The 10,842-nt window shown below is 39.4% G+C and overlaps 2 protein-coding genes across 2 annotated transcripts; one reads left to right on the forward strand and one right to left on the reverse strand.

Moving 5' to 3' along the window:
• Window positions 1–474: 474 nt before the first annotated feature.
• ercc3 (excision repair cross-complementation group 3) lies at window positions 475–6,053 on the reverse strand. Its single transcript, XM_072465066.1, has 15 exons — window positions 5,891–6,053; window positions 4,938–5,137; window positions 4,494–4,730; window positions 4,066–4,115; window positions 3,846–3,981; window positions 3,559–3,717; window positions 3,220–3,424; window positions 2,220–2,534; window positions 1,966–2,150; window positions 1,647–1,849; window positions 1,482–1,578; window positions 1,169–1,286; window positions 972–1,090; window positions 752–901; window positions 475–661 (listed from the first exon to the last, which is right to left on the reverse strand). The coding sequence occupies exons 1-15, from the start codon at window positions 5,916–5,918 to the stop codon at window positions 524–526; spliced, it is 2,340 nt and encodes a 779-aa protein (XP_072321167.1). The 5' UTR covers window positions 5,919–6,053; the 3' UTR covers window positions 475–523.
• Window positions 6,054–6,627: 574 nt separating this feature from the next.
• gpalpp1 (GPALPP motifs containing 1) lies at window positions 6,628–10,509 on the forward strand. Its single transcript, XM_072465484.1, has 7 exons — window positions 6,628–6,755; window positions 6,843–6,960; window positions 7,621–7,710; window positions 7,787–8,039; window positions 9,634–9,798; window positions 9,876–9,977; window positions 10,068–10,509. Exons 1-7 carry the CDS (start codon window positions 6,677–6,679, stop codon window positions 10,284–10,286), a joined length of 1,026 nt encoding a protein of 341 aa, XP_072321585.1. The 5' UTR covers window positions 6,628–6,676; the 3' UTR covers window positions 10,287–10,509.
• The last annotated feature ends 333 nt before the right edge of the window (window positions 10,510–10,842 follow it).

Here is a 10,842-nt window from a genome sequence, read left to right on the forward strand (position 1 = left end):
GAACCCTCCCCATCGCTACATAAAAATGATTGCTGGTGGGAATTTATTCATGGTACAAATACACAATTAACTCCTTCATTCATCCAGGAGGGATCAATCGAAGAAAAAGTTTCAAAGGTAGGACAATGTTTTAAAATCAAGACTTTAAGACTTCAATCTTTGAAGGAGCTGATCTGAGAAGCAAGACTTTATACTGCATTGAGCTATACAATTAACTCTTTTGGAGGGGGTAGTAAGAAAAATCAAATTCAGAAAATATTTTGCCAACAAAATATCTGCTGGTTTATTTAGCTTTTTAACATGTACAAAAATATCTTCACAAAATTATTATTCATCAAGTTAATAGCAATTATTCAATTATTGTCTATTCTTTAAACTGGAATAAAAAAACAACCATGAAAAAACAAATGACAAGTATCTTACATTAACCAAAATTATTCTTTCTTTTTAGTTTAGTCAGTACAGGTCCCCCAGGTTTATTCTAGACGTGAAAACAAACCCGACAGTTGAGGATGACACACATCTATAACTTTCTGAAGCGCTTGAAAAGCGGGTGAATATTTTTGCCTAATGAGGCTTTACTGCCACGGCTCTGATACTCCATGTAAACGGTGTCGTCTGCCCCTGACATGGAGCTCATTGTTCCTGGCCGCCTCATGATCTGGCAAATATGAAGAGAGAAGAACATTTAAAATAAAATAATAAATCAACACCAAAATGCATGTTTTACTGTTATAGTTTTTTTTTTTACCTGTGGCCGACCGCCCACCTCTCCTATCACCACTTCCTCCTCTGCATCGAGGTCTGAGGCTGCCAGCACTTTCTGAAGGAGCTGGTACTGCTCATCACGTGTAGAAAACATCAGGTCGTCTTCATCCATTCCGGCCAACTTTGTGATTACCTAAGACATAAACACGAGTTACGTAAGCCGTAAGATAGAAATTCCTTATGACATTCTTGTAACACCACACCTTAAAACTGTAGCCCTGGTCAACCAAGAACCTCTGTCTTTTTGTGGAATATGCCATCTCCTGTGTGTCCTGGGACACCAAAGAATAGAAGTAGGCGTTGTACTCCTCAGCAACCATTCCTAAACATGTCCATACATGCTCATTTAGATATGCTCATTATAGTTCAACTCACTCAAATGAGAAAAGACAAAGCAAACCTTTTTTGGCCCTGAGGACCCTGCCGAGCCTCTGAGCTTCCTGTCTGCGTGATCCACCGTGAGATGAGATCTGAATAAGAACATTAGCCTCTGGCAGGTCAAACGAGGTGTCTCCGACCTGTGAAATAACCATGGAATACAATTTCAATGTTTTCTTTTCACTGGCCAGTGGCAGACTTCAATGTGACACTACTGATATGATACTGTCCTATTCGAAATGTTAGCTGTAAATTTAGTCACAGTGTTTTTATATAGAGTCATGTGCCTCCAAACAAAATAATGCAGCACACCTCAAACTACAAGATAATATTACCTTGGAGATAAAAATGGTGTTAATCTTTGGGTTGCGTTTAAAGTTTTGAAGGATTTGCATTCTCTCCCCCTGAGATGTTGGACCGTAGATGAAAGGCCTTTACAGAAAAAAAGTATTAGCTTTCCCCTTAGTAACTGAAGAAAAACTCTTTAAAAGTGAACTTACTTGTTGAGACGAATAGCATATTCCTTCAAAGCAAACACATTATCAGCAAAGACAATAATCTTGTCATTGCGCCTTTCATGGAATCGAATAAGAAACTGACAAGCTCGAAACTTGTTTGGATTCATTGTATAGAGAAGGATTCGCTTTTTGGTCTTGATGGCCACATACTCTCGGTAAAACTCTGGAGACATTGGGCACCACACCTGGAAAACACAAGCATAAGCAAAAGATGGAAGACATGGAATATATGGATGTATGTTAGTGACTTCTGTCCAGTTAAATAAATTACTTGTATTTGTTGTACAATTGCGCAACTCACCTCAGCACACTGAACTTTGGCTATATACCCATTATTCTGTAACTCCATCCAATTGGCCTCATACAGTTTAGGTCCAATCAGGAAGTTGAGATCAACAATCTTGTCGTCTTCTCTGACTAACGTAGCTGTAAGTCCCACTTTACAATGGGCCTGGACAATGGTCAGGACACGCCGAAACATCTTGGCTAGAAAAGCAATGATTTATCAGTTTCTGGTTCATAACATTTAAATATTCATCAACTCTAGAAGCTCACCAGGGATAGTGTGCACCTCATCCAAGATCATGAGGCCCCACTCCTGATTACGCATCCACTCCATGACCCTCTCGGCCTCCCACGAACGCTTGGTTGTGTGACCCAACATGGAATAAGTGCTAATAGCAATGGAGCAGCCAATGGGTTTGTCCTTAGCATCCGAAGTGAAGCGACAGATTTGGGAGTCGTCGATCGTGGACCACATCTTGAACTGGGCTTTCCACTGCTCCACTGAGACCGAAGAGTTACCCAGAACAAGACAGCGTTTGCGGACAGTGCACGCCGCTGTTACACCCACCAGGGATTTACCGGCACCTGCAAGTAAATCAAACAGTTCCGAAAATGAAAACACTACCAAAGTATCATTTTACTGAACTAGATGAATACGTTTTGAATATTGAATAGAGTTTTGCAAAGGAAAGCAGGTATTAATAATCTTTTCCACTCACAAGCCCACGACAAAAGACACAGCAGCAGTAAAGGTATAATAATTAGTCATAATAGCAAAATTTGAAATAATTAAAGTCTGTTAGTCTAGTATATTATTATTGTTTATGTTTCTCAAGAAGAAATCCCAATTGAACTTTTACTTTTAGCTTAATGAAGGACTAAAAAGGTTGTTTATGTGAAGGAGAAACAGACTGAAACATGTCTTTGTTCTTATAAATAAATAATAATTTACTCAAAGGTGCTGCACTATATTTATTTATCACACTTATTTGACTTAACTATTGTTTTTATCCTCATTATTTTTGCTTTTTAGCATTGTCTTGTTTGTCAACTGTGGATGCGCGTATTTCCTTGTTGTTAAAAGTTGAAGATGTCTGAATAAATTCTCATTTACCAAATAAAGGTGGTGCGCGGGAATCTTTTCAATTTATGTACTTTGGGCCGCTCCCTCTTCACCGACGCACCCGTCTCCAATACATTGATGTGCGAAGTTCTCATTCATATTGTTGACTTTTACTGTTTTTCAATTTCCTCTCGGGCCTGGACTCACCGCAGGGCAGCACAATGACCCCTGAGCGTGCGCGTCCATTGCCAAACATCTTGCGCAGGCTTTTTTCTTGATAAGGCCTTAACACTGCAGTGGGCTTCAAATCAATGTTGATGTCTGGGTTGACTGAATCATTACGGAAGTCATACTCCGCTAGCAGGGGGTACTCCATATTAATGCAACGCTTCTGAAGCTCCTCAATCATCTCCTATAGAATCATTAAAAAAACATCAGGTGAAAGAACGTTTAAAATAGTTCATTGGTTCAGTGCATTTAACCATCTATCAGCTAGCGAATCTAACAGTCAGAATAAAATAAAAACGATTCATTATCTGCACATACTTGTCTTATTTCAAATGACACAGTTTGAGTCTCTTCTTCTTCCTCCTCATCCTTGTCCATTTGCTCATAGTAGCTGAAAATATCCTCTGGAACTTGCTGAGTTGAACCATCAGCGGTCTGTGATGTAGAGGCACCTTCTTTTTCCTGAGTCTTCAATATCTGAGAGGACACAAACAGACATTTCATTACAATAATAACTTAGCAAAAGCCACAATGACTCTTTGACGTGATGGAATCTGTTGCAACAGAGGCAGCATTTCAATGTCTAGGATGTGTAAATAGTGTACCGCTGATTTGCTGAGGATAACTTCGGTAATAAGCTCAGTGTCTCCTCCGTCAGCGTTACGAAGTCGACACTCACGGACCACAGTGTCCTGAAGCAAACGCTGGATCACATCAGGGAAGGCACTCTCAACAAAGTATCTGCAATATAACAACATTTTAAAAGAGGAAAGCAAAAACATTGGTCATTTGGCGGTAATTACAATTGATTAAATTGTGACTTACCTGTTGTGCTTCAGAACCAGCTTGACTTTACCATAACTCACAGTACAGAGCTATAAAAGACATAACATAGCAATTTTAGTCAAGAGTTTGTTTTGCTGTTTTTTGTTGGACAACGTTTTAAAAACATTTTAAAAAGAAGAGAAAACTTTAGAATATTTTTTCTACAATAACACCGACTTGAAAAGAAAACTGTTTATTTGCAAGCCATGTATCCTCATTCAAGGTCATAAGGACTGCTGAGCTAGAACATGGACATTTGCCAGTATTTACATACAGAGTTTTCATTCACATTTGGAGCAAAGGGCAATTGTGTCAGCAATTTCCACTGAAAATATTGAATGCTTAAATATTATTTTTTACTATTTATATTGATCATATAAATGGGAAAGCACTTTGAATAATAATAAATGTATAAAAAAGTGACATACTTTTATAAACTGTATTATCCCATCAGGGACAGATGTCTTGCTGAGTTTTTGTAGGTACTCCACAATGTCTGACGTCTGAAGGCCCACACTGACGGCTGCGTACAGGGAGTAGGCAGTCAGCTTGTACTCGTGGATGTGGTTCGGCCGACATACTGGCTCAGCAATAGCTACCAAGAAATCCTGGGCGTACTTATAGACGGGTGAGAAGGCTTCAAGAAAAATGTGTCCATCAGGAGCCTTGAGAAAAGACATACTTTCATCACATAACACTGAGTACAATACATACTTCCAGAATCAACATTAGTATATAGGCTCCATCTTGTGGCAAAACAAAAGAATTACAGGTAAGGATGATTTGGAATTTGGATAGAAGAATACACATTTGAAAAATAAAGACATTTGACTACACATAGTCACATCAGCATGAATCGTAACTAGTCTTACCACAAAGAGTGGACGAGATGAATGGTCGTCCTTCAGTAACATATCAGAGCGATAGTCTTTGGCTCCGTACTCGTCCACTTTAGTGTCCGATTCATCCACCTGTTTCCCAGCTGCAGCAGGTATAGCCTCTTGGGGCTCACTGCCTCCAAAATCCTCTTCATCATCCTCTTCATCATATACACGCTTTTTGGACTTCTTGTCTACATAAAAACAACAGTTGACAACAACTTATCAGCAGAGCAGAGGTGGGTAGAGTATCCAAATTTGGTCAAATAAAATATTACTCGGACAAGTACTGAGTAACAATTTGTACATAACATGTTCTGTGTAAGAAACACAGATGTTTTAATGTTGTTCACACAAAGCTACTGTCGATTATAGACTTATTCACAGAAGAAAGAGTAACCAAAACGTTTACTCAAGTAATGTCAAATTAAATATCACTCAAGAAGAAGTAAGAATATGGTGTAAAATAAACTACTCAAAGAAGGACTTTCTTCCAAATGTAACTCAAGTAATGTAACTGACTATTGTTCATTGCTACTAAACAGATAATACATATGAATTATAATATACTCTATTAAACAGACTTAATTTAACTTGTAGAATAATATTTATCTTGACATAAAATAACATGTGTACTATGTCCTAATTATGGTGCAATTAAATACACAGCTACTGCAGTAAATGGGTGAAAACTATGAATAGTGATTCACAGAAGCCTAATAACAATAATATAACATTAAAAGCAAATAACACTACCGTTTAGATTTAACTTTGTTAGCTATATTATAGAACCAAATACGTATAACGGCATACGATTGTGACATATTTTAATTTGGTAATTTTATGCTTCAAAATAAACATGAGAAGTGAATAAAAATACACAGCTTATTTAGATAGCTAGCTAGCAGCTAAGCACAACAAGAATGAATGTGATATGAACAACTTACCCCGGTCTTTTTTATCCTTTTTACCCATTCTTATGTTTATAGGGTACGTGTATTTAGTATATTTAATGTCACTGTTACTACTGAAGCCAAAACATCAGTGATAACACATAACTATGGATGCAACAACATGAACAGCTCATATACTAGATCCATGGGTTCCGCTGGTCCATTACAGCCCCACACTTCCTGTTTGACAGTTCAAAATAAAACTAGATTATAATATCGGCGCGAGGAAAGTAGTATCCAATATAACTTATGTGTAAGGTGCCACAGTATCTACATTGGAACTAATACCTTGCCTTTAGGTTGTGTAGAAAAAGTTCATCTGGACACTGTTTTTTTTTTTTTTTCTGTTTTTTTCCGAAACAAAATGTTTTTCTCAAAAATGTAAACGTTTTGTTTTTCTACTTTTAGTAGAAACCCTTTCTACAATGGAATGGACAAATGAGGGATTACACCACTTTTAGATTATTTTAGAAAATCTTAACTTATTATTTTTTTAAAAACAGTGTATCGTTATGTATGAGCACATAGAACTAGCATATTCGCTACAGCAGGTGGCGGTAATGTACTTTTAAAGTTTGAAAAAAGAAGAAGAAAAAAAAGAAGCAGAAGAAGAGATAAAAACAGCGGAAACGTATTGTCTGATTTTTGGACTAAAATTAACCAATGGCAACGCAGCGTCACTATTTACATCCTGGGGCAAAGGTTCAGAAGGATATATCGTGATATTTATGTTGTTTTGCGTTAACTAAAAATAGAAAATAGTATTCTACCGCTGCAAATATGTCGTCTGATGCTGTCGGACCAGTGCTGATTCTGAGAAAAGATCAAGACTATGAGGATTCAGATTCGGACGATGAACGTAAGTCTGCGGCTGTCGTTGTCTCGTTTCATTTCAGGTAAAATTCAAATATGTTTTGACTGTGTTTTCGTGTCTTCTCCACTGTAGTCGTTGGTCCTGCGCTGCCTCCCGGGTACAAACGAGGCGAACCGAGCTCTTCAGACGAAAGTGAAGAAGAGGTGTCCATAAAAAGAGCCAAAACAAGCCACTCAACTGAAAATCAACCGTATGTGACACAAGTCTTCCATTTCATGTGTTGAATTCTAAATTAGGACCACATGACCTTTTAGAGTCTGTATAGTCTGTATTTTTTTTTTATTATATTCTACTAGTTATGATTATTACGATTAATAGTTTCAGCTCTATTAAAAGTGTATAGAATGCTTCTTTTTTCTAAATTTTAGATGAATACAATGGTATAATAATAATTTATTACAGGCCTTTATTGTGACTATGGTGGAAGGTCCTGGTGTCTTCGTTTACAAAAAATGGAATTAATTGACAAATTATTTTATTTAGATATAAAGAGCTTTATGGGACAATAGCAAAAATGATATGGAGTGATTTAGCTGAAGATCTGAGACATTTTCTTTTTAAAAAGAGTTGTTTTTGCATGAACTCCTGTGCTGCTGTAGTCTGGTGATTTCGGTTTGGATCAGAGATAGTTAAGAGCTTTTGCCACACTTGCCATCTAGTCAACTAATCATCGGCAGGTCATGTCTTTAGTGGACGAATAATCCATCTATTTGACAACAGCCGGAATTGTAATACAAGGAAAGAATGCACATATCTATTTATCCTATCATAGTGAAGGGATGTCCCTCTGTGCCTCCCCATAGTGCTATTTTCCTGTTGTATAGGGTCATGCAAACATGTTTTCAAACAGTGAAAAGTCAAAGACTGAAGATGATGATGATGGATTCTTTGGACCAGCTCTTCCACCAGGATTCCAGAAACAGCAGGGCTCTCCTGAAATGTAACACACATGCTTTAAAAACATTTTCTGTTGAGTGATTACAAATGGAAGCTGTAACTTCATAGTGTCCCCTTAGGACCCCTGTAATAGGACCTGCCTTGCCACCTGGCTTTCGTAGACCATCCGATGATGAGGATGATGAGGATGATAGTGAAGATGGAGAAGGTTTCTCAGGACCAGCTCTGCCTCCTGGATACCAGCCCGAGGCATCCAGCAGTGAGGATGAGGATGCAATAGGGCCCATGCCATCCAAAGGGCCCATCCAAGACTCTGTGGCTCTGGACATTGAACGGAGGGCACAAAGAATGAAAGATAAGCTTTCAGGCAATGTAAGATATTTGCTGTTGTCATTAGATCAGTGGTTCACAAACATTTTATGGATACTTTTGATCATTCGGGTACCACATACACAATGCACTGGAAGAAAATGTCTGCTATATTCATACACTATCTAATATATCCATCCATCCATCTTCTGCCGCTTTATCCGGGGCCGGGTCGCGGGGGCAGCAGTCTGAGCAGGGACTCCCAGACTTCCTTCTCCCCAGACACTTCCTCTAACTCCTCCGGGGGGATCCCGAGGCGTTCCCAGGCCAGCCGAGAGACATAGTCTCTCCAGCGTGTCCTGGGTCTTCCCCGGGGCCTCTTCCCGGTGGGACATGCCTGAAACACCTCCCGAGGGAGGCGCCCAGGAGGCATCCGGAACAGATGCCCGAGCCACCTCAGCTGGCTCCTCTCGACGTGGAGGAGCAGCGGCTCTACTCTGAGCTCCCTCCGTGTGGCCGAGCTCCTCACCTTATCTCTAAGGGTGCGCCCAGCCACACGGCGGAGGAAACTCATTTCGACCGCTTGTATCCGCGATCTTGTTCTTTCGGTCACTACCCAAAGCTCATGACCATAGGTGAGGGTAGGAACGTAGACCGACCGGTAAATAGAGAGCTTTGCCTTTCGGCTCAGCTCCCTCTTCACCACAACGGTCCGATGCAGCGACTGCATCACTGCAGCCGCTGCACCGATCCGCCTGTCGATCTCACGCTCCATCCTTCCCTCACTCGTGAACAAGACCCCGAGATACTTGAACTCCTCCACTTGGGGCAAGGACACCCCACCCACCTGGAGAGGGCAAGGAGAGGGCAATCCTGTGGTCCCCAAACCGGACACCCTCCGACCCCTGACTGCGCCTAGAAATTCTGTCCATAAAAATTATGAACAGAACCGGTGACAAAGGGCAGCCCTGGCGGAGTCCAACATGCACTGGGAACAGGTCTGACTTACTGCCGGCAATGCGAACACAGCTCCTGCTCCGGTCATACAGGGACCGGACAGCCCTGAGCAAAGGGCCCCGGACCCCGTACTCCCGGAGCACCCCCCAAAGGACACGTTTTTTTATTACATTGAAGCATGTGCTTTACATTTAAAACAATTAGGCTTGCTCGCAGGAGCCAAATAATAGACACTTGTGTCAAATAACGATAAGGTCTTTTTTCCCCCAAAAAAACTCTCTTCGAGTACCTCCAGGGTCATTCTGCGTACGTCATTCTACGTTTTTAGTTTTGTTTGGAGGATTTTTTAGTATAGAAAGAGCTTGTGACAAGTTATACTGGAAACTATGTAACTGTCTTGCAATAATCATACCGAAATTAGTCTTTGCAGCAAATCCTTTTTCCTGAATTTAGACCTACTTCTATGTTCATTTTCTATGTTCATTATAGTGTTTATATTCTTAAAATAAACATGTATAAGGTACATGACGTTTTAATGCGTTTAAGTCTTGTATAAGGGTAGGAGTAAGACCTCCATAATCAAACAACCACATACTTGCTTATGTATACATATATATTTAAGTGCTTGTGTGCGCGTGTGCGCAGATGTAGATGTAATGCTACAATGCTCATACAATCAACAGTTGGGTTTATGTTTCAGGAGGCTCCAGTTGAGCCCACTCGAGAAACATGGATGACAGAACTTCCGCCAGAACTACAACATATTGGCCTTGGTGCTCGGACATTTAAGAAGAAATCTGGACCAGAGAAAGGTGACCGCTCAATTTGGACAGATACACCTGCAGACAGGGAGCGCAAAATCAGGGTAAGTCTCTATTGTTCAAGAAATGGCAGTAGTTGTATAATTGTTGTATTAAGAAAGTTGTGTTCTCAAACTGACAGGAGCGTCTTGAAGGGAAAAACAAAGAAGAAAAGGATAAAGACGCCGCCCCACAGCTCCCCATTAAAGACATTGCGATGGCAGAGAAAGTATCCAAATATAATGTGAGTGCTATTACCTTTTTTTTTACCCAATACATTATATGGATTTAAGTGCCTGAAAACATTAAATTTGTTCATACACATTGTCTACAGGAATCCAAACGTGCCGAGTCTCTCATGGCCTTACACTCAAAGAAGATGAAGGAGAAGGCTAAAGAGAAGGCAGATCAGCCAGTGGAGAGAAGGCCATTTGATCGAGACGCAGACCTTCAAGCAAACCGCTTCGATGAAGCTCAGAAAAAAAGACTGCTGAAAAAATCTCAAGAACTTAACACACGCTTCTCCCACAGCAGAGACCGAATGTTTCTGTGAAAATGGATTTATGTTTGGAAATAAAACTTTTATATTGCTCTCTTTGAAGGGATGATGTTGTATGTCAAAACAAACCCACAGGTTTTGTTTAGTTATTCCATCCCATTTTTAGTCACAAATAATTAATGTGCAGTTGAGTATTTTAGAATTTCCTTTAAGTTGAAGGTAAAAAAAAAATTTAAAAAAAATGGCGAAAGACCAAATATGTTATGTTAAATACTGTCCAAAACCTTTGGTAATATTGAATAAAATTTAATAAAATTGTGAAATGTTTTTTTTATTTTTAGATATCTACATTCTGTGAATAATCCCAGCTGCCCACTTTAACTTTTGTTCTTTTTACACATTGTTTGATATAGAATAGCCACAGGACGTGTAAAATATATATTATAATGTTCAATAAACGTTACAGATGATTTTAAGCTGAAATGTTTTGTTTTTATAACGTGAGGGTTTTTCTTTTTTTAATTTTTACAGCGTATGAAAAACAAAAAAAACATGGCGTCATAACGATAAACAAAATAACAAACATGGCGTCATCAAGAAGTGCATATAG

The sequence above is a fragment of the Eucyclogobius newberryi genome, unplaced genomic scaffold (genome assembly GCF_026437365.1).
Source record: "Eucyclogobius newberryi isolate DKJ021-1_F unplaced genomic scaffold, fEucNew1.0.hap1 SCAF_5, whole genome shotgun sequence".
Taxonomy (NCBI): domain Eukaryota; kingdom Metazoa; phylum Chordata; class Actinopteri; order Gobiiformes; family Gobiidae; genus Eucyclogobius; species Eucyclogobius newberryi.